The 27153-nt window shown below is 41.2% G+C and overlaps 1 protein-coding gene across 4 annotated transcripts; it reads right to left on the bottom strand.

Annotated features, from left to right (window-relative positions):
* Positions 1–317: 317 nt before the first annotated feature.
* P4HA2 (prolyl 4-hydroxylase subunit alpha 2) lies at positions 318–26265 on the bottom strand. Of its 4 annotated transcripts, XM_053991279.1 has the most exons (16): positions 25736–26265; positions 20345–20437; positions 18583–18679; positions 17243–17394; positions 15673–15810; positions 14587–14826; positions 12699–12910; positions 11749–11925; positions 8108–8178; positions 7776–7875; positions 6805–6858; positions 4364–4423; positions 4230–4295; positions 2056–2124; positions 1555–1651; positions 318–820 (listed from the first exon to the last, which is right to left on the bottom strand). In XM_053991279.1, the coding sequence occupies exons 2-16, from the start codon at positions 20424–20426 to the stop codon at positions 750–752; spliced, it is 1686 nt and encodes a 561-aa protein (XP_053847254.1). In that variant the 5' UTR covers positions 20427–20437; positions 25736–26265; the 3' UTR covers positions 318–749. The 4 variants fall into 4 exon arrangements, with proteins under 4 accessions (XP_053847254.1, XP_053847253.1, XP_053847251.1 ...); XM_053991278.1 differs by lacking the exon at positions 4230–4295 and having other exon boundaries at positions 25736–26264; XM_053991276.1 differs by lacking the exon at positions 4364–4423 and having other exon boundaries at positions 25736–26261.
* Between the last annotated feature and the right edge of the window lie 888 nt (positions 26266–27153).

The following is a 27153-nucleotide window of genomic DNA, read 5'->3' as shown; positions in this document are numbered from 1 at the left end:
CCATGTGTTGGCTTGGGGCCAATACTCACATGTTAGCAGAGCAAAAGGGCAAAGGAGAATCACAGGGAAGGATTATTTCCAGCCTGCCTGAAGGGCATGACAAAACTCTCCTTCAGTCTACAGAAGTAGATTAAGATTTGTTTACAAAACATCCTACTGATTTCCATAGGTGCTGAGACAGAACACTGTCCAAAGTCATGATGTACTTTCTACAGGAAAAGGGCAACAAGGCAACAGGCCTTCAGAGGAAAAAGTAAAGGCCCCCTGTTCCCTGAAACCAAACACTGATGCACCAATCAAGGACTCCAAATAGAGAATCACTTTATGGAAAGAACATTTATTTTTGCTTTAGAACTTGTGATCCATAGAAATACAATAAAATCAACATGTACACAAAACTTCTTTTAAAAAAAACTTTGGTTCAAAGAAATATTTAACATCTAAATCTGAGGTACAAAAGGCACAAGACCAAGCACCCAAACAGAATTAGTCACAGCACTGTTTGCACCACTACTACAGAGGGAGACTGTAGGGAAGAGGCAGGGAAAATGTGGAAATAACTGCAACCAAAACACATGAATGTGTACAACACCATTTACTTTCTTTCACAGGTGTTACATATTTTATTGTTCTTTTGTAGTAAAGTGCCAGGACTCTTGGAGAAAAAGATTGATCATTTCTTAGAAATGAACTGAAACAAACAACAGTAGAAAAGGAGACAGAAACAAAGGTCTGCAGAACGGTGGAATTCAGTCAACCTCTGTTCTCCCACAAGGTCTTAAGAATTCATTTCCTCTTTCATGAAACCATTTGTTTGAAACTGTGGAAACAGGGAACCAGAATTAGTTATCACCATGTACCCAGTGTGGGTATCATCACAACCTAGATGGATACTTTAGGTAAAATCTCTATCTGGGGATCCATGCTTATACTTCTCCACTCACCTAAGGGAAAACACATAGAAAGATGCAAAAGGCTGGGGAAGAAAGGATATTCCTCAATGCACAATTCTGGAGCCAACACTAACAGAGCAGTGTATTCTGGGGCTTGTATCACTGACAGGCAGCATGCTCTGGCACTCCAGGGGCATACCTTGGAGGCTAGGGGATATAGGTATGGGAATAGATGATATGAAGCTTGATAAGCTTTCAGCAGGAAGCAGAGATTCCTAATGTCCAGACACTCCCATTTACCACCTTATAAGGAGCTCTCATCCTTTTGCAGCTCAAACTATGGGCAGATCTCTATAGGAATGGACCTGATTCTAGCCAAGTGATAATTCAAGTCATTCTGATGCTGATACATTACACAAACCCCATAACAGTCTTACACTTCATGCCGCCATTGACACAGAAACTCACTAGAAAAGCTACAGCTGTGCAGCTCTTTAATATTTCATGAGATCAATGGCAGGAAATTTCATTATGACCAAATGACTCCAGTAGTTGAAGGGACACCCAGGTTAGTAAATGCTTTCATAAGAGCTCAGTATATCCCCAGCTTTAGAAACGTGAGCCTCCCTTCAGGATTTGTTTCCAAAGTAGTATTACTTACCCCATTTACACCCTACTAGTACTGGACAAGCTGCATGCCTTGTTCTATAATCCCCTTCACCACTTCTGAAGAGATTGTACCAAAACACTGCTGTTCCCTGAAAAGTGAGATCAGATCTGGATTAGTCACATCCTAGTCAATATAACCAGGTTAAAGTAAGGGGAGGGGGATGCCTATGGATTCAGCTGTAGGCAGATGGAAGCACTTTAACAGATCACCATCAACAGCACATGAAAAACTCTTAGTCCTGTTCTAGCACAGCTGTGTTCAGAGCACAGAGGAATTCTACTGAACACAAGTTTACTTTGTTAAAAATAGCTGTACAGAGAAACTATTCACGTCACACATTACCAACAAAGGGAGATGCCCTTTAGTCTGCAAGATCACTACAGCTGCAATGAACTGCACTTGTCACACCAGCTGACTTTTACAGGGACTGTGCTGAGGGAGAAACAGTAAGAGGAGAGAGAAGGAATAAACCCAAACACAAACAGACTTTACCTTCTTGGGCCATATTGCTGCCCCAAAATCTGGGAAAACTGTAGCTCCTCCAGCTTCTACATCACTCATCTGAGAAAACAAAGTCCACAAACTGTACATTCACAAGGCTTTTTAGACAATCCCACAAGCTATAAGTGTCCCAAGGCCTGATATTTCCACTTGCACCTCTACAGGCAGCACTGATGAGGAGGGTGCACTTCAACCAGCACAAACTGTAGAAGGAGCAGTACCTGTTGAAGCATTTTATTTCTGCTGAAGGCTTTTATCCAGATAATGTATATCTAGATATGTATTTCCTAGATTATGTATCCTCTACTTCAAACAGTCACTAGAAGTTGTGTACCTGCAATGTTAATAAGCTAATGCTCTAGAACAAGAGAGAGGATTTCAGAGTAAGCTGGTTTCAAGAATTTCATTCCACTTTATGATCCAATTAGGAAAACAAGTGTCTGTTAAACCACATATTTCCTCGTAAATTGAAACCATGCCTTTGGAACTCATTTTCATAATTTAGTTTATGCATCTTGGTCAACCACTTCAAAAACTACACAAACTATTAGAAAGCCTCTCTTTCTGCACTGTTTCTGTGCTGTTCACCAACATTCTTATGCAATTTCAAGTGCTTTAGGCAGCTCAAGCTTCAACAGCTACAGCTACGTGACTCTAAACAAAACCATGTATCTTTATGCTTTGCCCTACTACACTGGAATGAATTTAACCCTATTGTATTCATCAATGGATTTATTGTAAATTCTAGACTTGATTCAAACCCCAACGTTTCTAGAAAAACTCCCATTAAAAATAGAACATCTTGCCACTGAATTCAGTAAGCTTTGGGTCAGATTCTAATTAAAAGAAACAGATTAGTCAGATCCAACTCCCACCAAATTTAAAACCTATTAATACACTCCCCAGGTGCCCACAATCCCTATTGTAACTTGGATTTCGGTTTAAAGCAGATGTTATTACCACTCTGGTGTCCTCCTGCTTGGTACAATAAAAGGGCATCAGATGCCACAGGTGCACAGGTTTTTGCCCCTTCCAACTAGAAAGTGTGTGCATGCAGCCTTGCAAGTTAATACACATCTTAGCCACACAACTACTCTTTTTAGTAAGGCTGGTGGTACACATATGGTGTGTTATGTGTTCTCTATCAGACAAACAAGGGCAAAGTGCCTTTGACCATGTACAACTGGCAGAGAAGATGCATATTGTTCCTTGTAAATCAAAGCTCATCCAAAATTCTGAGAAGCAAAAGTAAAAATTGATTAAATTTAAAATTAAAATCTCTTTGCAGCAGAATATTTCACAGCTACCCATCTTACTCTAATTCTTTTTTTGAAGATTATATCCCTCTCCACCATATCAAGTTGAAAGTGCTTCTGGTTCTGTTTTGAGATGCATTTCATTCTCAAAATATGATGTCAGCCAACAAATTTAAAATTCTGTGATAAGATATTTTAAGCTATATCACTATAACCTTTAACACAGAAGATGAGGTGATTTTACAGATCTAGTGGGTACAGGTTGATAGATAAAATAGTGTCAGAAGACTACTGTGAAAATAAGGCCATTATTCCCAGTGGCAGCTGTGTTTAGGATTCCAGTGTACATGGTCTGTGGGCTGTATAATGCATGCAACTAATGAATCTTTCAAATCTGCACTTGTAACCTAGTTGCACCAAGTTTATCAGCTCTGCCTGCCTTCATTTGTTGAAGCAGCAGCTGTGCTGAGCAACTGAGCAACTCTGGCTTTGCCACACAGCTGAGGAAGAGGATCACAGACCACAACATCACGTGCTGTCAAACAGTGGTGGAAAAATATGTCTGTCTCACATTAAGTGGTTGATAGTCAAGTTCTCCAAACCACATGCGTGCCCCACGTATTTCCCTCTGAGAAATAAGCCAAAGTCTCCTTTCCTCCATGGAATCTAATTAAGTAAAAGATTCCAGAGAGTGACCAAAAGGAGAAGATGGATCCTATATTCAAATTTTCTGCTCTGACATTAAATACCACCAAAATTCTATCAATTCAGATGGGACAGCACCTGATGCTTGCAGGAATAATGAAATCCCTACTGCCAGATGCCAGGAAATCTCTACAAATAACCAACTGCACAAGCTGTAAAAAGATGCTGCTAAAGTTACACTCAATGCTTAAAGATCATACTTACATAGTTTAAAAAAGTGGCCACACGATTTCCAGTCCCTAACCGCTTGAAAGCATCTGGCTCATCTTTCTATAAAATTAAATGAGAATAACTGCAAATTTTGAGCTCCCAGACAGCAGACAGACAGAGGTACTTACATAGTTAAGAAACGTCGCTAGCCTATTTCCTTCCGATTTGAGTGAGCTGTCAAAGGGTCGCTGCAACAGACAACAACTTTAACCCGGGTTCCAAACAGGCTCTCACCAGAGCTACGTACCTGCAGCTCTGCAGAGATCCTCAAGCCCAACTTAAAGAATTGGAATAGAAAGGGGACAAGTGATACAGGGCAACATTAAAGCCATCACAAGTTGCAGCCAGGGTGCACAGCTGCATGCACAGAGCACTTGGATGCAATGAGGAGGAGTTGCACTGAACAATTCTGACGGGAGAAGAGAAGTGATGCTTTCAGGGCCTGTGGCACAGATGTTATCCAAGTAAGGTCAACAACAGGCCATTATTGTTCTGGGCACTGATCCAAAGTCAACAACTGATATGAATACAAAAAATTAATCTTCAGTGGGCTTTAGATAAGAGATTCTTGTAAATGTAGCAACTCAAAGAAATACTGCCATGAGAAGAGCAAATGCATGTTTTGACAGCAGACAAAACTATAGAGTAGTTTCAGGTGGTTGCCTGACTAGGACTAAAGACCACATCAAAAAGATCAAATTGTCTTTAGTCTGTAAAAAACATTGAGTTTCATTTGTTGAAGTTGAGATCACACTGGTGCCAGTGTAGAAGTAGAAATAACATCTAGAATACCAGTGTCTTTCCTTCAAAAAAAAATGAAATTAGAAATTTATTTACATTGCTAATAGTCAGGAAGTCATTCCAGTCAGGGGACATCAAGCTGCATTTTTACACACAAAAGCAATAATGTTCAACATTTAAAGAAAACAATAAATCAGGATTGAAAAAGACAAACAGCAGGGAAAGCCACAGTAACCATGTCTAAGATGTTGTAGTTCAATCTGCTTGAAGCATGTTTCAATAAACAAGTGGTCTTTCCTGAAATGTGTTCATATAAACCCCAACACTTGCATATGCAAATCCAATCCAAAAAGCCAACATAAGAACACTGAGATACAGAGAATTCCCTGGTTACTGCCACTGCTGTGAAACCCAGGTCCAACTATGAATTTCTGAACTTCAACAGCAAAAATCTAACTTTAACAACCAAAATAAAACCTCCAAGTTGTAATAGGCAGCTACTGAAGTGCCTCTATTTGAGAACTGCAAGGAAATAAAAAGCTTCAAGGCTGATCAGAAGCTGGGGAGACACAGCAGCACCTGTATTTCAACACAAAGTCTGTGATCCACAGAGAGCCTGCAGGACCAGACCAGAACTGTGGCAACCTCTCCAACTGCCTTGCCTCAGCTGACAAATGCAGCCAGGGTTATGTTCCAAGTGGAGCTCTGCTCCAGCTCCTAATCCAAAAGTAAAGTCCACAGTGGCCAAATTGATGCCTGAGGTCCTTAAGTTCAAAGGCTTGAAGAGAATTTAAGAACATTTACTCATCTCAGGAAACTAAGCAGACTTGAAGAGGAAAATTCTCAGAATGAGCCAAAACTAATGAATACAAGCTTCCATAGTGTTAAAACTCAGATTTTTTTTATTTTTTAAACAGCGCTAAGCTGGGAGGCTTAAATTCTGCACTCAATTATTGGGTTGTATACTCTGGCTGCAGTAATCCCTCCTACCAGGTAAAACCATTGGGACAATCCGAATAATGCCAGATCCCACTGAAATACCACAGAAATCAAGGTATCACATGGATTTTACATTTGAAGTTACCAGTCACCACAGCTCTTCAGTATGCTTAGCATGTCCATGAACTTGTTAAGGGTCATTATTAAGAATCTGCTTTTCTTTTCTCCCACAGCAAACCAGAGCTGTTCCTTGCCAGGCAGAGCCCTCTAGTGCCTCATGAAGACCCAGCACTACCACCTTACATCCAACCTGTGCTGGAGCACTGCCCTCACAACCAACCCAGGGAACTCTTTTCAGACCCCAGTGCTGCAGCCACTCTCAGGGGTCTGCCAGAAGGGCTGTACAACCCACGAGGATTTCCATAATGTTTACTTTTTGGGAGGAAGGTGGGAGGAAGGTGGAAGGATATCTCCTCCTCAGTCAGCTCCTGTAAAATGCTTTAAGGCACCCAGCAAAGAAGGTTTGGACAACATCACTGAACTCACAAGCCTAATGGAACAAGGCAGACTCATAACCCAGGGCTTGCAGACCTCAGTTTACAAATAAAACAATGCAAAGAGCACATTCAAGTGCTGCATGACTCTTTTAGTGTGTCTCTACTGTGTAAGGAATCAAGGTCCCAAAGAAAGCAGGGAGATTTGTTCACTGCTCTCTTGAACTTTCAGCATCACAGAAGGCAGTGCAATGACTTTTCAGAATTCATAACCCATCCATGCAACAGGGCTACATACTAAATGCTCTACCAGAAAACACCTTCAAAAGTTCTCTCAGACCAAACTGTTCCCTCCTCCCCACCCCACTGAGAAATAATTGCAAGTGTGATCTTACCCTAGAAAAATCAAAGTGTGGCTCGTACTGCCCTCCCATTCCATAGTTGGCAACCTGCAGCATGGAAGAAGGAAGCACGTAAATATGTATTGAACTGCAAGTGACTGCTGCAGAATAGCACTTGCTCTCAGAAATCCAAAGCATGCTCCGAGAAACAGCACTTTGTGGCAAGATGATTATCTATAGTACGCTTATTTTTAGATTGCCGGAACTGTGGTACAGATGAGAAACAACTTGAGTGCTTTTTCCCTCTTGTAGTTTGAGGGTTTGTACTTATCACTACAACAGCCTGTTTAACATTCAGCAGCAATAGTTTCACCACATTCTTGTCTCCTTCCTCTGAAGGAAAGGCAGATGAAATCATGCAACTCCCTGTGAGTTCAGCCTAGGGGACAGAACTGGACTCTGTGCCACTCATGCATGATCTGTTACATACAAATGCCTCTCCAGTTTCACAGAAAATTAACTTAAAAGCACCTCTTCACTTACTTTATAATCACATAACATGCTTTAGTTACTCTGAGGCTGTACTTAATGTGTCTCCCAGATCACTACACAATTACCTGGTTTCTATGGATAGCCTGTAATCAAGAGTATTTCAATCAAGCTCTGAAACAGGAATTCAAGGAGCAGGGAGGAAAAACAGTGAATGGACTAACATACAGCTATTCTGGCACTCTTTTTCCCAACAGCCATCCAAAGATCAGAATTCATATGAGACTACAGCAAAAAATACTTGCATCTTAGAAACATTGAACTAGGACAGAGAATAAGCTTTTGCAGACTTGAAACAAAAGTAGCAGGCATTTCCCTCAGAACAAACAGCTAAATCTCAGATTCCTGCAAGAAGTTCTCACACTGCTTTGGTATCTCCACCCCTTTCTGCCTGGCACACACAGGGAGAACACCTGCCTGCACCAGACCACCCTAACCAGCAGCCAATTCCACCAGGATGAAGCCAGTGCACCAACCTGCAAGAGCTCAGCTGTTTTCACTGTTAACCCTGTGATCTGCTGCATTCGCTGATTCACCTTGGCCACAACAGGATCATCATCTTCCTCCAACCATGAGCTAAGGGAAGGATAGCAACACATTATTTTACAATACCAATCACCACATCACGTTTTCCAAGGCAGAAGGATTCTTCTGCCCTTTGTCAGATGGCTAAAGGAGCCATTTTCCATGCATTTGTTGGGGAAGCTTTGGTTACGTGCAAAGCAGTTCAAGTTTTCAGACAAAGTAGGTAGCAAACAACAGCTGCTAAGCACAAAACCCTTAAAGCTCAGCCTTTCTCTCTGCTTACCTCTTGGATACCCTGTAGCTAGCCACTGTAAGGACACCGGTTTTGGGATCACGTACTGTGGCTCGTGCCAGCTGTGCCAAAAAAAATCCCAAGGGGGAAGAAACACATCAGCTACAGGATAGAAAATTTCTCACATCTTACCAAAAGCAACACCTGATTTGTCCAACTTCAGTAGCTCACTGGATGAGCCTAGAACCATATTCTTCAACCTAGAATATGATCTGATTTCATGCTAGAACATGCAGAAACACAACTACAATCCATCCCCTGCATTTGGTCCTGGAAAAAGAGTCTGATGGACTGCACAAGCCATGATATTGATTAAATCCATGAGTTGCTTGTTGAACAGGTTTTGAAGGCACTTTTTTTTGAACAGCTGGAGTCAATATTAGCAAGAGGGAACAACAACAAAATCTAACAACATATGAAGTCCAAGTTCCTGGCAAAGAGAATTGGATAGCCCAGGAATTTAATCAGCCTTCTCCTCATGTGGACTAAAAACCCAACCTCATTCTCAGATGTAAAATAACAAATGCAAACTTTTACAGAACGAGTTACAAATTATGGGACAAGCAAATCCCGAGCAGTAGAAAACTCCCCAAAGACAACTCTCAACATTTCCATGTTCAAGTTTTCCAGCTGAAAGATGCCTGGAACATCTAGTTCTGAGACATTATTACATGATGAAGGTAACTCTGCAGAAGCACAGCACACCTACACATTTAAACAGTAAGTATCATCACATTTAGGCCATTTGACCAGATCTGTAGGAAAAAAAAAAAATGGAACTTGGCAAAACTGATAAAGTTTGCTGTGGTCTCAGAGTGACAGATGACTGCTAACAATACACCAGCTCACTTTGGTTTCATTCTTGCAGCTCAGAACAAGAACTAGGACACGCTTTTCTTTGACTGTAAACTCAGACCACATTTAAATTTAACTCCTGCCAAGCACACACACTCCAAATCATACCTCTTTTCTTCCACTTAATTATAGGTCATAGAAGGCCTTTTTATTTGCATCTTCTTCAGAGAATGCAGTCATTATTTCCTTCATTTTTCCTCAAATAAGTCTCCAGCCAGCTTTATACTCCATGTCAGCTGTCTTGTCCCTACACAAGAGTTCTTGGCACAGCTGTTGCTGTAATTCTGACTCACTGTTATTTTGTTCCAGATTTCGCCTGTATAAATTACAACAGAAGAGCCAGGCTGACTGAATGCTGTTCTTCACTGGTACAGTGAAGCATAGCTTTGGGGATATATATTTTGCTTCCCAGACTTTTCCTCCTGCTGCCGTTTTCAAGCTTGTATATGCTTGCTTGATTTCTGCACCTAGCATATTATCTAAATAAATCAGAACTCAAATAAGCCTGACTGCTTTGATATTATTTCCTATCTGCTCTGACAGGCAGGTTTCTTCATTTAAGACACACAATCTACACCTCAGTTGGTCTAAGCAACTGATAAATGTGAAGCTTCCTCTCTCAGGGTGGAAAAATCAGCCTTGTAAGAGGCATTTGCTTTCAAAAATCTTAACACCCTTCATTGGTCAGAAGCTTCACTGACTGTTTCAGAGTCTGTTTAGTTTAGCAAGCTCTCCATTGTTATTTCCTCCTGGAATTCTGCACTGCTGAAACCCTGCTGCATGAGCTCATATATTCATGCCTTCCCACTTCATGCCATATTCTTGCCTGCCCAGACATTCCTCGCTTGCAGGTAATTTTAAGAATGGTTCTCATACTATGATAAAGGACCTCTCTCAATGCTATCCACAACAACAGAACTAAGAATTTTTTTGATCCTTCCCAGCCAGTTCTGATGGATTGCCTGAAAAGCTGGATCTACTTTTTGGAAGTGGAGTAACAGTGATTGCATTTTGCAAAACAAGCATAAAAAGCAACTCAACTGCAGCTACTCCCAATCACATACAGATGTTCTTTCTCTACAAAAAGTATTGGCAAGTGTAAACTGCAGATAATGCTGAAGTGCTTGGACTCAAAAGTAAAAATTTCTTGCAAATGCATTTTAGAATAAACAAAGTGGTCACCTTTCTGAGCCTAAAGTAAAATAACACTTCACAGTTCTGTCTGAAAGCTTCCATGATTCCTAACTAAAATTTCCAGGCTAAAATTAAGCTGTACTTATTAAGGACCATCTCACCACAGGACTTGCATTTTCCATTCTTTCAGTAGTACTGCAGAATTTAAAGTTATTACTGCAGCTGAGCTATACATAGGTTCAGAAAAAACAACTCATAAGAAAATGGTTGCTTTTTTAAAATTGACAATTTTCACCTGAATCTTAAGGCTGTATTTACCTACTCTTCTAGGAACTGACTGCACTTCTACACTACATAGATAACATGAAAACTTCCTCTAACATTAGTAATATATGCAAAATTCAGAGACCAAGCATTAAGACTTTCCGTAAAACTTTGAATAAAAAGGAAGAACCAAAAAAATAGCTGTCTTTAGACAGTACTTTATTTGATAAAACAGATGAAGTGATATGCTCTATGTGAATACTTCCATTTTATCTGAAGCTCTTGAAGTTTTCTACTGTGATGTAATAGGAAAAATTCTCCATTTAAGGAGGTGAGATTCCTCACTGAGACAGGAGTATTCAGCCAACACTTCCCTAGCTGGCTGGTAGTCATAGAAGACCAGCTTCATAAACATCCCAAATTCTTAATGATCTTGGGAAGCATCTGTTTCTAACTATTTATAATTACATCTAGAAATACTTACAGAACAGTAAGTCTTCACTGGAATTTTAGTACCATATTTCATAGTGGTAGCCTGAAGAGTGCTAAAATGAACCATTCCTCTATAAGCAAAGATTTGTTCAGTTTTACATTCTGCTCAGACATGACAGAAAAACTAAGGGGGCGTCTACTACTGTCACACTGCCATACTACTTTTTGCCAGAAAGGTGATAGTTAGGCAGGAAATTCCACCTCCAGAAAAAACAGATAATTACTAGCTTTGCATGAGGTAGCTGCTTTTTTTATTGTGTGCAGAGTCACCAGAATTCATACCATGAGTAACAAGAAACACCTATGGTTTAGAACAGAAGCAGTGGATTCCAAGATAAACAAAACAAACAAAAACAAAAAAAAAAAAAAAAAAAAAAAAAACACAAAAAAAAAAAAAAAAAAAAGAAAAAAAAAAAAGAAAAAAAAAAAGAAAAGAAAGAAAAAAAAACAAACCTCTAGGTATTATTCTAGCACAACTTACATTTTTTTCCTTTCCACTTCTCTTGAGATTTGGGCTTTTTAAATTTCATTTAAGTTTGGCTCCAGTTCAAAAGGCATATTCAAGACATATTGCACACCTACTCCTGTAATTTTAAGTCAGCTATTTATCTTTTGAAGTCTAGTTTCTAATTTCTTAAAGCTTTCTAAGCCATTTACTGAGAACTTTGCATAATTAAGTGCAACAATGCATAAATACCTTTGGGAACCTGGGCTTTATGGTCCTACATCACCAGGCAGTTTCAAAATCCTTCCCTTTAGGCTCACAGCTGCAGTGTATCATCTGTAGTATGAAACCAGATCTTTCAAATCCTTTGCTTAGTCCTTGTTAATAGAGACTGAAGCATGGAATTAGCAGTCATTAGTGAGATGGAAAAAGGGAAACTTACCCTTGGCTTAGCTAGTTGTTTAATTTTCTCAATTTCTTCATCAGACATGACATCATAGTATCGCACAATATGAGGACTGTCCCATTCATCTTCCTCTTTAAAGGGAGCTATGAGCAGGTGAGGGTTTCTGTTTCCATCATGGTACCTACAAAACAGCCTTTTCTGTCTTCGAGGTGTCTGAAACAAAATGCCAAACAAAGCATTGTTTGCTCAAACACTTTTCTTGAACGTCAAACAGGCAAGACAGGAAGATGAGCTTCATTCTACATACATTGTAAAAGCCATCAGGTGACCAGAAGATACAAGAGGTAAACAAGAGCGATTCTGCAATTTACTGCAACTAAAAACAAGATATCCTGTTCCAAGTACCACTGAGCAGCATCTGACACACTAACTTGAGGGGAATTAAATCACAATAGGTTACAGATTAAGAACTACAACAAGCACTGAGCTGTACAAGAAAGCCTGGTTCTTATAATTAAGACTGTAAAGATGAAATAAATTGGTTCTTTTCCCTGGACTAAGAATTGTAAAAGCCATGTTTGAGAGGTACTGGAAATCACTTGGTCAAAATCATCACTCCAGAACAACATGTCTAAGATGCAAAAGGGAAGGAATAATGTGATTCCCTGAGTGTGGTAAAGCATAATCAGCTCTCAGGGGAAAAAGCCTCTTTTTGTATCTGTACAACTCATTTTGAAAAAGATGAGTAGACAGACTGAGGAGAATCAATTTTCAACAACCCTTAAGAGGTACAGCTAAGAGTTGTTTGTGTGTAACAGCTAAAGACTGAGAAGCCAAGATATAAGGTACAAATCTCAGCCTGGATAAAACCAAACTTAATTTTATCTTAAAAAGAGAGCTTCACAGAAGTAAAATCATAACATGCCCCACCAAGCTTGACCACCCTTATGCAAAGGCAGCACAGTCAGGAAATTCTTGTCTCTTACCATTTTCACCCCTTCACCTCGGCAAAGGGCCTCATAGATATCACGCTCTGGCAAGTAGTCAAGAGGCCTCTCATAGGCTCCACTTTGCACCACAGCTTCTGTGGTCATCACAGTCTTGTTTATTGAATTTTCTTTCTCCTTCTCCTCTCTTTCCTTCTCCAGCAGCTTCTCGAAGTACCGCAGATTACTGCCTGCTCTCTCATGAGTGCTATCTTCATTGGGAGAAGAACAGATTTTTGCAAACTCAGGAACTGTTAGCAAAACAAGTCCCTGTATCAAGACAGCAACAATTCTTCCCTTCCTAAATCATTACCAGGCAAACAAAGGCATTGGCTTCAGTCTGCACTGAAAATCCACACTGGGAAGCTTCTGTCTCTGCAAAGGAGAGCTGCACTCAGGATACAAAAGAATCCTGTCTGAAAGAACCCATCATAAAACTCGTATTCCAAGAAAAAGAATACAAGTTTTTGTTTGTCATATTCCTCCTTTTCTCTCAACTTTGCTGACCAGTTCTACCCAAGATGAGCGGATCACCAGAGCTCATGAGGAGAGACCAAGGTAGCCTACTTGCTGTACCCCTCCTTTCCACCATGCTCCTCACCCACACTGCACAAGCACACTTTAACCAAGTACTGTGGTGGAGTCCAGCCACAGCCTTCAGTCCCAAAGACTTCTCTCAGGTTGGGAAGCTCTGAGCCCACCTACAGCATCCATCTGTAGCTCTAAGAGGGTTACATGGGAGGGAGCCTGGATCACTAGCATCTTTGGACATACTACTGATTTATTAATGATATTGGTAAGAATCAACAATCATCATCAAGGGACTTTTACCCCAGATAACTAAGAAGGAACAATTCCTTGTTCATCTGCGTTTCTGGATGCTACTATCTACAACAGATTCTTTCCCTTCTGGCCTTCCCAACTTTACCGTGTTTATCTCATGGAACCAACCCAAAAGCTCACTCCAGTCACCACTCAGAGCACAGGGTAATAGTGGCCAGATAGGGAAGTTGAGCCCAGAGCAGAGGAAGCTGCTGCTTTCAGAAGGGACTGCCAACCGTGTTCCACTGTTTGCTGCTGATAAGGATTTGCATTCTGCTATCAGTGCTAAACCCCTAGAGCTAGATTCAATGCATATTCATATTGTAAATTTTAATTTAAGAATTCTAGTTGTACAGAAATTAGACTAATAAGTATTTTTCAATAGGAAGGTTTCACCCACTCTCAGGATGCTGCTAATATCTAAACTAACAATCACAGCTCATTAAAAAACCCATCAAATACCTAACACTGGTAATGTTAACTTCTAAATGAAGAGAACAGGCCTTTCCACTGCAGGAAGTAGGCAAAGCTGGATAGGAAGCTTATTTGCTTACTCAAGGGAAAACTAAAAACAGTTCAGAAATAAAAGGAGGTTTTAAGAAACTCAGTTTGTTCTGAATATTCAGAAATAAATACTGTAGGATCTCAGGCAAAGTATTCCAGCATCCATGAGCACATGCACTGAGGAATAAAGAGGTATACGTAAAGTCAGTAAGACTTTACAGAAAGTGCAGCACTGCCTAGTCTGTGGTAGCCTTGATCTCCACATGAAACAAGCGAGGCTTTAGCCACTGCCAAACACAGCATCTCAGTACACTCCAGTAAAGCACACAGGCAGTGAGTGCAGTCAGACACACTGGGGCCTTGGGTAACAACAGCATGGACCATAAGACAGCTTGTTAAAGATACTTCATGTCTAAATAGACTTTTTTCCAGGACCCACATTATAAGTGATCTGTCAGGATATCCTTTCCAGTCAGCTCACCAACGCAGATGGGCCACAACTGCTCTCAGCTCTGCTGCTGGGAGCACTTCCCAGCTAAAGTAACGTTGTCTTTGTTCTTACCGAGGGATATCAGCCGCCTGGTGAGCTCCATGGCTCTGTGCAAATCCCCAAACTGGAAAACAGCATAGCTGAGATAATCTAGGATCTCTACTTTGCTGACTGCTGTATCCTCCCCCTCATCATGCTGTTTTAAGGCCTGCTCCATCCAGAGCACAGTGTGATAATAGTCCCCATCATTGTAGGCTGTCTTCCCCATGCCAAAGCAGTCACCAACTGTCAGGAAGGATCTATATTTTGTTCCTGAAAATAAAAAGATAGCTTTCAGCAATCCACACAAGCACCTTTGCCTTAAATACATGGGACACATTGAGAAGTATCTGTAAATACACACTTTTATCATCCAAAAATGTTTCTAAGAAACGATGCTTTGACAATATTTTAAGTTCAGTACTAAAGTGATCACCATCAGAATTAAAGAGTAAACTACCTTAACTTTATTCTAATTCATTCCTTTGGAAAAAAAGAGAAGTTAACAGAAGTTACAGTGGTAAGCTATAGTGTTTTCTGTTGTAGACAAAGGAAGAGCAGACTAACATTGTTAACAGATTTCACCTAACCTACAGGTAACACTGTTAGATGATCACAGAAGCCTCACTACATGCTGATTGCATGCACAGCAGCTTGTTTCTCTTTACTATAAATCTGTATTTGTGCATAAGCAAGCTGGATGTTGATTTAAACAAACTGGGTGTCCAGCTGAGTGTGACTGCACTGATTTCCAGTTGCTCCAGCTAAGAAGATGCATATGTAAGACTTAAAATTTACTTAATTATTAATGGCTAATAATACTTACAACAAATAAAAACATTGTGCCAACTCATCTACCCTCACCCCAATTAAGCCTATTCAGTTTGTAAACACCATGTTAGTATCCACCACAACCTGTTTCAGTAGGTGCCTCATAAGCAGCAGCAGCAAACATTCATCAGGACTCAGCTAATAATCAAACATCCGAGTATCTCTTGAAATTTTCTGAAACGTCTGTGCCAAAACCAGGTAATCCTCTTTTTATAAAGGACTTTTGGAGAGTTTGAGGATGTTACCACTTCCTTCCTGTTAAAACCAAGGAGACCTTGGTGCACTTACCTGGCAAGTTCCCTCGAGAGAGGGTTTCAGGATCCAGTTTATAGGTGTCCTGCAGGCGCATCAGAGCCTTCGCCGCTCCAGTCTCATCTTCTTCAGTTGGAAAAAACTGACGCTGGATTGTAAGGTTTGCAATAAAGCCTTTGCAGTAAAAGGGAAAGATGTTACTCCCCAGCTTGAATAAGTATCAGTACAGATTGACACAGAAGAGGAAACATCTGCTCTGGCTTGAGAACTGAGTTTCAAATAACCCAGATTTAAAGTCTCTTATTAAGGCTCAAAAGTTGTAAACACGTTGTTTTCTGTCCCTTTTCAACAAGTATGGCTCATGAGTAAAAAATAAAGAATAAATAGCTAAATTCAGATTTCTTGTGCCACAAAATTACTGATGTACAATGTGAATCTAATGATCTTCATTGTCCTGTAATGTCTCTTTCTGACATGAAAACTTAATACTTTCATCAAATCTCCTGCAATACCTATAGAGACAGCTGATTTCAGGTTGTAGTACTGGTCAATGATCTCCAACTCAGTATTCCAACCTCTAAAGCCACAAGAGCTTTTCAAGTCCGAGTTCCAGAGACAGAGACCCTGATCCAGGATCACCTCACTAGCACAGGTGAACTCAGTGAGAGAATTGAACCTGACAAGTAAACCAGGTGATATTCAGAAATAAAATTAAATGCACTAGGTAAATACATCAGGGTTACACAGCAGGTTGGTTGGGCAGAAGAGAAGCCATCAACTGAAGGAAAACAGCCCAACCATTCCAATCATACAGCAAGCCAAACTGGAAAAAGAAGCCTTTAGAAAAAGAATTAGCGACAGACGTATTAAATAGACTTGAGTATTTTATTTCCATTTAGGATAACTATTCCAAAAGGAAATAAAAGCCTTGTCTGGAAAAAACTCTCAAGTACCTAAACTTTAGCATATGCATGTGGTGTTCTGCCTGAAAAACATAACCACCTCTTCCTCACTTTCCAAGAGTCTAGTAAAAATAAACCTCCACTTAAAAAAGGTATCCCAGCAAATTCAGGCAGACACTTGACAAAATGATGCAAACCTAAGTATTAGTACTGGAAGCATTTGATTTAGAAGGATAGGTTTAGAGATAGCAATCATTTTATCCTGGTTTTGACAGACTACAGCATCTGTCAACTCTAATGCTGGGGCTGATACGACTATCCCCATCAGTTCGATACAGCACTCATTTTGATTCTTAATCTTATTCTCTGATCAACGTGGTCAAAAAACAGTGATCATCAAGAGAAGCAACAGACTGGGAAAGAAAATGAAGCAGTTCATATACAATGGAACACAACACTCAACTTCTACCAGCACAGCTTTAAGAATATCCCATTCTCCCTTCTTCCCCAAATAAAGCAGTTTGATTCTTCACCAAGATGTGTTCCAGTTGCAAGTTTCACTCACTTGGCTAATCAGTACACACAAGGTAAGTCCTTAGCTGCTTTTTAAACAAACTTGGCAATAATATTTAAACCACAGCCAAGCTTGTGGTTTTCCAGAACACAAAGCTGCCTCCTGACAGCAGTCCCCTGGAACTCCTTACCATTTGTGGTATCCTGAAGAACCAGGTTTTCCAATTCCAGCCAGTCAGTATTCAAACGCTTCACAAGCTTGTATGCATTTACAGGGTGTGCCAGATACCCTTCTGGATCAGAGGCTGATTTGCTGGTCAGTATATCCATTTTTTCAGCCCAGCTGGAATGAGAAGTGTGCACATGATTTAAGAAGGAAGATGTGCATTCATAAGTTGTTCTTAGGCATTTATGAATGCACATCTTCCTTCTTAAATCATTCAAATTATACATCTAGATCAAATTATTGCTGCTTTTACTGTCAAATCTAACTTTAAATCTTTCAAGTTCATAAGGATAAAGTGGAGGTTTTTTTAATTACAATAATCTCTTTCAAAGGGAAAATATTTCCCTGCTTAGTATTTTAAGCCTAACTTCAGTAGGCATGCATCTCAGTTGTAATGAGCCTTAAAAATACCAGCTTATTCATAGATTGAACAGATATTCTCTTAACCAATACTTGAAGAGGATATTGCTTCGCCTCCAAAGGGCAGCTTTTCAAGAAAAGAACATTTTGTGCATATGTGACCAGAATTCCTACCACTCCACTATTCCATAGCTCTGTTCTCATCCTACACTCTCAAAGGAAGGTCAGATTGACACATACAACCGCGAGCTCAGAAGTTTTTTGGAAAGCACAACTCCTTCTAGAGGCACTTGGCTCTTCCAAACCTGGACCTCATGTAGCCTATCCTCCTGTCACACCCTAGGATATATTGCTTTTACTAGAGGAGAATTAATCTTCCTAAGTGACACAAAGGGTCTGTCAGCAAGAGCCTTTCAAGTGATCCAAGCAATCAGGATAACAGATGTACTGCAGCCACACTGGCACCTGAAGAGAACAAGGCAGGAGAACTGTCCCTGAGGGCAAAGCCAACACAGGAAGGAACCCAGAGATTTGGTAAATGCCACTGGCACACTGGGCTCTTGTAAGCAGGGCTGATGGCACGAAACAACAGGCAGCACAGAGCACTGGCACACAGAGGCATTCAGCTCTCATGACAAGACTCCTGATATGACTCTGATGTATCCTCCTTACAGGAGTCCTGTGATGGTACAAGGACAGGGCAAAGTGGGGAGATCCCACCAGAGCACCATCTCTAAAGAAGCAAATTCTAAGTGATATCTGAAGCAGGGACCCTTGTAGGTTAATGGGAATAAATTAAACCAAGTTAGTACCTATTCTCTCCCTGTGATTATCTACTGAGGAAATACCAACAAGATTTAGCATCAGAGAGTGCTGACAAAGGTGGGGTGTGACTGAACTCAAATGAGCCATTTTGTCACCCTTCATTACACAAATCTCCCCTACCTTTTAATCTGAGAGAGCTTTTTCTCTTCTGCTCGGATATATTCCTGTAAAGACTGTACCAAGTCCTTCTCTGCATAAATCAGGTCTGTCATTTGACCTAAAAAGAGTAGGAGCAAATATTCATCATACCTAAAAAAGTAACAATTCCCAAGTGCACAGAAGACAAACCTTAAATGCTCTAGGGCTATTAAAACCATCACAAACAACAGACAAATTAAGGCTGTGCATTTCAATGTCTGTAAACCACAAAAGCTATTAGACACATAGGTCTGGCATTCAAATGATTCAAGGGGCTTTTGAAGTCCCAGCTTCAACAGTTCATGTAGCTTTTGCTCTGACCCTTCCTCTGCCTCTGAATTACTTTTAGTATTACAAGTGCAAGCAAGACAATTAAAAGAAAGGTTTGACACTCATACAGCTATAGAGACAAAGCAACAAAAGATCCAAAAGGTTGCCAAAGCATCTGCTCTACATATTGACACAGATCAGGTCACACTAACAAATTACTAGTGTAATCACTAGCATCATTTAAAGTTACAGCTTTACAATATGGGTAACCATGGAAACAGCCTAACATTACACAGAGAGGAATTTCAGACCAATGTTCATAGACGCAAACACACACTCTCCAGATTAGCATTAGTGGAAATTGCTAACATATCAGTCTTAATTGCTATGACAAACTTGGCTTTTCAAAGCCCAAACTGAAAGAACATTATTAGATTCATAAATGCAACCACAGCTCCAGCATTCCAAAGTAATTATGAATGAGGCATGATTAAGCAGATAGAAAGCAGCAGGATATGCTATTTTCAGAGTAGGAAAGGTTCAGAAATAGGTACGTGTAAAGAGAAGGTGATCCTTCGTGGAAGCTTTGTATAAAATGCTACTTTACTTAGAAAAATCAGAAGCAAGTAATAGACATATTGTTAAATATTGTTCAGCCAGCCACAGGGCACGTGAGGTGCTTGGCAGCAGAACTCTGCCTGAGCAGTTCCAACAGTGGTGCAGAACAACCCACCAGGAGCTCTGAGCTTTGCCATTCACAAACAGCTCCCCTGGCTCAAAGGACATTCTGGAGAACAGCCAGAGGCAGTTAATCAGTCTCTAATGCCCTTATGGAGGGGAAGTCCCCAAACCGCTCGACAGGAAAATGTTAGACCAATTAACAGCAGAAAATTCAGTTTGTGCTTATTTGAAGCTCCACCACAATCATACATGGTTGTATCCTATTAGAACACAGGAACTAAATTGTCATAAAAATCAAATTATTTTACAGATTTATTACAATGCAAATTCTTTAGGATTTACTCAGGCCTAGCAAAACACACAATGTAAGGGAGTTACTGATTTTTCCTTCTGACATCTAACTTCAACTTTTTGAGAAGACAGGAGATTTCAGGTGCTGTGGGGGAAAAAAAACTTCACATATTTACCACTTAAATTATTTTCATAACTCAAATTCAGGACTAAGCTTTCTAGCATAAGGTGGTATGCCCTGTTCAAGATGACAACAGATGCACAAATCCTAACAGAACACAGACCCCATCTTATTTTACTGACAGAGGCCCCAGAGAAACTTGAATCACGTTGGTCAGTGTTCTAAGTCAACCAACTGCAAATAAATTGCACTGCTGCTGCAGAAGAGCAGCTTTTCCTAATAGAGACAGTGCTGGCCACATGAAGAAACCATATGCTTCAGACGATAACTAACACTTCACCATAACCACATCACAACATCATGCACTTGTTCTTTCCACACCTATGGAGGTAAAGAACTCTGCCTCTGTATGCCAGATCAGGAAAACACAAGGGAAGAACATCAACTGCAGCCAGGGTTTCATCTTCCAGATACCTGTAAAAAATTAAAAGGAGGAATAAAAATAATTAACTTTTTGTGAGAAACAAGCCAAAGCATTAATCTTTATCTTCAGTCATTTTAACCTCATGAAAATTATTTAGACTCTCTGAATTTTAATTAGTAAAGCTTGAAAAAACTCTCCTTTAACCGTAAGAGCTGTTATTTACCAGTATCAAATGCTATCTTGCATACTCTTTGGGATTTACATGGAAGACACTGGAAAGCCCACATGAGAAAAGTAAGGGAAACAATATATATATACTGTCCACTGAAACAGTGAAAACAAATTCTCTTGCAAGAGCAGTTCAGCACCTTCCATGTCAGACATAACCAGAGCTAGAAAATATGAGACACACAAATTATATTCCAATAATAATAATAAAAGTCTAAAATAAATGGGTTTATAGCATTCTATAAAACTCAGTTATTTAAAAACTGTCTAGAAACACAAATAGTGAGAAAGCCAAATAGAGAAATGGAACACTTTGTAGTGTAGAAGTGGCAGCAACGGTTGGAAAAGTTAGAAGTGAAATTTCCAGCTCTGCTTATTCAAGATGCATTATCTCAGCATATTGGCCTCTGGGCACAGCTCTTATAACTTCTGTATTTCAAAGGCTGTGCCAGTTTAGAAACCCAGCCCCAGAGATGGATGTTGAAAGCAGATTGTTTCACTTCCAAAAGCACAGCCTGAGGGGTATGGGAGGAAAGCCAGTCTGAGCAGATGGGGCCAAGTGAAGCAAGGGATGCAAGGGGCATACAGAAGAGCCTCCTGGGAGACCTGGAGACCAGAACACCTTCTCCAGGGGATTAGTGAGGAGCACTGTACTGGGATCAGTCCACAGCACACTCCAGAGCTGCCTGTCCAGCAAGCAGAAACAGCCACCAGTGCCAGCCTCATGTAGGAGCACTGCTGCCCAAACATGGAGCTCTTGGCACAGCCTTGCACAGTGCCAAAAGGGAGATGACAACTCTTCACCTCAGCTCAGAAAGCAGTTATTACTTCTTCCTACTCAATTCAACTGGGAAAACTGGTGTCTCAAAATTACCACGTGTGACCCAGTAACTCCAAATACAGTAAAAATGCATCTATTGGGGGCAAAATGCAATCAACCTGAGAAAGGGGAATGGAAGGGAAAAAAAAGAAAAATACACAGTGTCCTGAAATTTCAAGCAAATAGGAAGGAATCAAGATAACTGTTCAATAAGTCTAACTTGTTGCCTTGGGCCCCACACAATGAAATATCCACAAGGCAAAAGATGAAAAATGGATATTTATTTCTTTCAAGCCCACAGCACAACTGAAACTCTCACCCTCAGCTGGGCTCACCAGTGCCCAGAGAAACAAAGGCCAAATACATCCTCAGTGACACAACCACCACTAAAAATATTCGTAATAGCTCTGTCCTCTGATGTGTATCACATGGCAAGATGATTATTTTTTAATTATTCTTTTGATTGCTCTACAAGACTACACAAGGAATCAGAATAATTTATCACAACAGTTTGCAAGCATGAGTAAGCATGAAAATGTCTCACAGTATCATATAAAGTCTTCTCCTTTCCCTCTTCTGTTTCTCACCCTCCTGCAAACCACATATTCCCAAACTGCTTGTTTAAGTTAGTTAAGAACTAGTACATGGGTAATCTGAGAAATGAATAAAGCTGAGTGAATAGTGCCATGCAGAGGTCTGCCAATATTACAAGCCACAGTAAGTGATGTAGCAGAAAGCCCAGCAAGTCAAGTGCACTTGGGAAGTACATTAATTTAAATATATTAAGCCTCAGCTGTCCATCTGAATAGTCTGCCATCATTTAATGGAGTGGTTTTTTGGATGCACAACATAAAGCCTGGGAGAACAATTACAAGTGAATATTCCAGTTAAAACAACACAACTCTACACTCTCCTGCACCTCCTCACCATGTTCTCTCATGGCTGAGGAAATCTGCCAAGAAGTACTACTGCTACCAGCTTGTCTTTATAGGAGATCTGCAACAGCTTTACCATCCTACTCAGTTTTACTTGAGTCAATAAACAGAGACCTCAGTAAAAAGAGAAAGCAGCTCTTGCTCAAACAAGTAGGACACCTGGTTACAGGGTTGGCAGATTGTTTGTACATTCTTTTCACAGTTGTTACTGGGAAAACCAGCACAAATAATGAATTACAGGAGGCTGAATAACCACAGTCTTGGCTGGTAGGAGCGTGTGTGCACAGCAACACGTACATGTGTCCATCCCACTCCAGTTCAAAGGAGGGCAAGAGGGGCAGAAGGGGCATGAGCAGCTCATGCCTCAATAATGGAGACAAATGTTTGTAAAGGCAGTGTGTTTTACTCAAACAGAAATGCCAAACAACAAGCATTTGTAGAACAAATACTGCCTATATTTCTGGCTTTTCTTCTGTGGGTTTTGGGTTTTTTTTACTTTTTTTACAGTACAAGACCTCAGTGAATCATTACTCCTATGGAAAGAGCGCTGTCAGGCACAGAACACTGGCAGAAGGAAAAGAGTTCTAGACAAAATACACAAGGATGGAATTTTTCTCCACAGGTTAGACTGAATTCCTTATTAAATAAGCTTTCTGAAAACCTCATAATCAACAAGATATAAAAACAGAGACCTGACCTATTAAAGGGAAGTTGCTTGCACATCTACCACGGTTCCAAGTTTCTCATTCACTCTGAATTGCATATCCAGTCAGAGGGAACATAGGCCAGCTCCTAGCCAAAAGGGAGGACTTTTTTTCAGGTCAGAAGAGGAAACAAATACCTATTACATCCAGTGTCTTTAGGACTCAACTTCTGATCAAACTGATATACTACAGCCCCCTTTATTCACCATAGTACAAGAGAAACTCCACTTGCGTGACAGCCTAACTAAAAACAGAGACAAAGCAAGTCCTTCATCCAGCTCCAAATTTGCACAGACTTCTCATGCAGGAAAATTAAGTGGAACCAACATAAGACCAGTCTGTACAACAAAGAATACAAGTCATACCCATTATTGTGGCAAATTAGACCAGAGTGTTACTTGTACTCATACATGAACACTGTTTGATCACATGAACTCCAGAAAAAAAAAAAAAAAAAAAACACACTGGTGTCCTTCCACTCCTCAATTAAAGGTGACAGCACTCCCTCTGCTATGGGGCTTCTTTAGGGAGGTGGGGAACTGGGGTGCAATCTAACTGCTCCAAACTGCTACAAGCAAAGTCACCTCTTTTTCCAAGGACTAGATGAGGGAAAATGTTTTCAGACCACACAGCAATGGTTTCTTCTAAGTCATTAAGGCAGAGTACTGCTCTCTGGTTTGGTTCCATGCTTAAAGACCCAAAATTTGCTGCTGAGGAATAAAGCTTGTGAGACAAAGTATCATAACCAGATACTGTCAACACCTGATTAAGATACCATTTTTCTGAGCTACTGGACTACAACATACAAGCTGATGACACAAGTAAGGGTTACAGCCTGTCTCCTCTTCAGAGCTAGTCTGTGCTGTTAAAGACACCTGGGAAATCACTCTGAAAGCACCTGCTTCCATATGTATCTACATTTAAATATCATGGTGAAATCCAACAAGCAAATCACTAATTCAAGATCACCTCAGGCCACTGATGAGCTCTTGGTGCACACAAAGTTGAGGCTCTCAAGTTTGGTCCATCCTCAAACAGCAATTTGAGTACTGAACTGGTGCTGCAGATGGCTTCATCCTTTTCCCCTCCACAAACAACGGAGCTTGAAAAGTAGGCATTAAGCTGCTATCAGTACTGATGGCTATAAATAAGGTTAATGATATCTAAGTGGATAATGGTATAAACCAAAAACCTGCAAGGCTGCTTACTTACTAAGAGCCAAAAGATAGGGTTAATTAAACAGATTTTCAAGATGATGCCGAGCAGCCACTTTCAATACCAACCAAGAAAGGCAGCCATAAAACCATCCACTTGTAGCAGTATTTCAAGTCTTGCAGATTCAGCTAGAACATGATAGCAGCTATAAAACTTCTTAATTACTAAATTCTAAGAAAGAAAACCTACACCATTGGCTGAAGACTTTGAAACAAGTAATTCAGAGCTGAAATTATCCACATGAACTCAGATGCACCAGTGCTCACCCCAGCCTCTTCCTCCAGAGCACACTGGTTTTACTGCTCGAAGCAGCTTATGCCAACATCACCGCCTTTCTTTACAAAGCATTTTAACATGAATCTAAAACAAATTATAATTACCTAGTAAAAACACCAATATGATTGCCTTGTGTTTCTCAAGGCAAGCCAAAAGTAAATGAGGAAAAGCTGTTTATTTGCAAGCATTAACAAGGACACAGCACATTCATGCAAAACTGCTGGCATTTCCTTTAACATACAATTAATTATAACCACCTTAGAAGCCATAATAATCTTGATTAGCTCCCAGTAATTTTTTAAGCCATAACAAAGAATGTTTCTTCAACACTCCTGTAAAGAACAAAACTGATTCAAGTCTAAGGCACAGCAAATCCACCTGAATCTTACTCTATAACCTCTGCCTTTATAAAGCAGCCTGGAGTTAAATCCCACAGTGTTGGTAAAGACAAAAAGACTCTGGGCTTTTTCCACTACAGGTTACTTTTTAGCATTAATATCTAGACTGCATTTTACTGTGCAAAGGCCATAACTTTAGTATATCATCATACTTAACATAACTTGAAATAACTTATCATTTGCTCATATAAAGCATTAAAAGCATCTTCCTGTTCAGAAATAAGAGGGGTTCTTTCCATATTAAAAGGTCTACTGTCATTGAACTGCTTCTTTCAGTTCAATTTAATTAAAATCAGAGGTTATTATCTCAGGGGTTGATTCTATCCTAACATCACCCTAGAACATGCCCCCTTCCACACTCCAGGTTCTCATATCTCTGACGTATAGAAAACTATGCACAAAAATCAGAACTAGTCATAGGAAAAATATCTATGTTTACAGCTTGCTTCTTTGGAAGTTTGCCAATGCACACAGCATGGAAATTATAAACAGATTGGATTCCTGACTTAAACCTCCAGTGAAAAATTTCTTATGCTTACTGGTAAACCCTGCTCCCTCTGCTGTTACTCTCTTTGAAGTATGTAATTCCTCCACTGCTTCCCAAAGTATGATTAGTCACATTAAAAAATTGAATCCCAAGAAATTATGGTATTAGCAAGAAGCCACGTTGTCTGTTAGTGTCACAGCAGGGCCAATTTACCAATGCAGTGTAATGTTCTGCTTATGAAATGTGAATGGCAGTTACTGATTGCTATATATAGTCACAAAATACCTGTGGGATTATTTCCAAGTCCTCAATGCCAGAAAGATGAAGTATTACCCTGGTAAAGACCGTCACAGCAGCCTTTCAGCTCCAAACGACCCTCACAGAGCACCTACAAAATTAAAGAGCAAGAGGTTTTGTTACAGAAATGTCTTCTGGGGAACACTAATACTGAGGAAGAGGGATGATTATTGGCTGGAAACACCAAACATCACAAAGACATACAGTCCTAAAAATAGCCTTTATTTACATATCCTCTCTCCTCCTTGCTTCCAGGTTACAAGGACATTCTTTGCTTCCTGAAATAAAATTACTCCTGTCTAGTCAAAGGCATGTTTTGGCATCCTATGACCTGCCAAGCTGCTGTGCCCCAGCTGAGCTGTGTTAACACTTAGGTAGTGCTTTCAGTTTTCACCAGCTGCTCTCCCCTGCCTTTGCCCAGCCTCTTCCACCGAGGCTTCGGTCGCTGCATCGCACAGGTCACACACAGCTGCCTGTGCTCTCCTGGCTTGTCCCCAGCTCAGCTGCACAACTGTGCAGGGACTGGCTTTTTTTTTTTGGAAAACAAAGCTCAGAGTAAAATAAAACGAGACGTGAGCAGAGCAAGTGGGGTTTGAACACCTCTACGAGGCTTAAGCCATCGCTTGCTCCGTGCTGAGCCTATGGCAGGCAGGGAACATGCACAGCCAGTTAAGGCAGCTGGCAAAGTCAGCTGGCAGTCATTTAACCGGGAACGCCAGTCCTACCAAACCCAAACAGCGCGGAGAACGCCAACAAGCCCTTCCGCTGTTTTTGCGATGACACCTCTAACACGCTTACAAAGACGCGTGATGTTCTGCGATACCACCTCCCCCCGTGCCAAACGCGGTCCCGCAGAGCCCGGCCCGCGGGCACCGCCGACCCCAGCAGCGGAGCGAGGCTCCGGCCGGGAATTCAACCGCGGCGCGCCAGGGCTGAGCCGCCTGCAGCGCGCTGGGAGCGCGGCGCCGGGCAGCGCTCACGGCTCCCGGCAGCGGGACCGCCGCGAGTCCCGGGGGCTGCGGCAGCGGGCACAGCGTGCTGCGGGCTGCTGCCGCCGGAGAGCGGCTCCGGCCGTAGCTGTGCCCTCAGATCTGCCCCGCTCGCCCCAGCGCGGGCTCCGGCCATAGCTGTGCCCTCAGCTCTGCCCCGCTCGCCCCAGCGCGGGCTCCGGCCGTAGCTGTGCCCTCAGCTCTGCCCCGCTCGCCCCAGCGCGGGCTCCGGCCGTAGCTGTGCCCTCAGCCCAGCCCCGCTCGCCTCAGCGCGGGCTCCGGCCGTAGCTGTGCCCCCACCCTCAGCGCGGGCTCCGGCCGTAGCTGTGCCCTCAGCCGCGTCCCACTCGCCCGTGCCCCGCTCACCCTCCGGCCGCCGCTCCCCCGCCCGTTCTAGAAGCGCCCCGGCGTTTCCAG

Source organism: Vidua macroura, chromosome 15 (assembly GCF_024509145.1).
Source record: "Vidua macroura isolate BioBank_ID:100142 chromosome 15, ASM2450914v1, whole genome shotgun sequence".
NCBI classification, from domain to species: domain Eukaryota; kingdom Metazoa; phylum Chordata; class Aves; order Passeriformes; family Viduidae; genus Vidua; species Vidua macroura.
The sequence above is the reverse complement of the archived record's forward strand: the minus strand, read 5'-3'. Positions and strand labels throughout refer to the sequence as shown.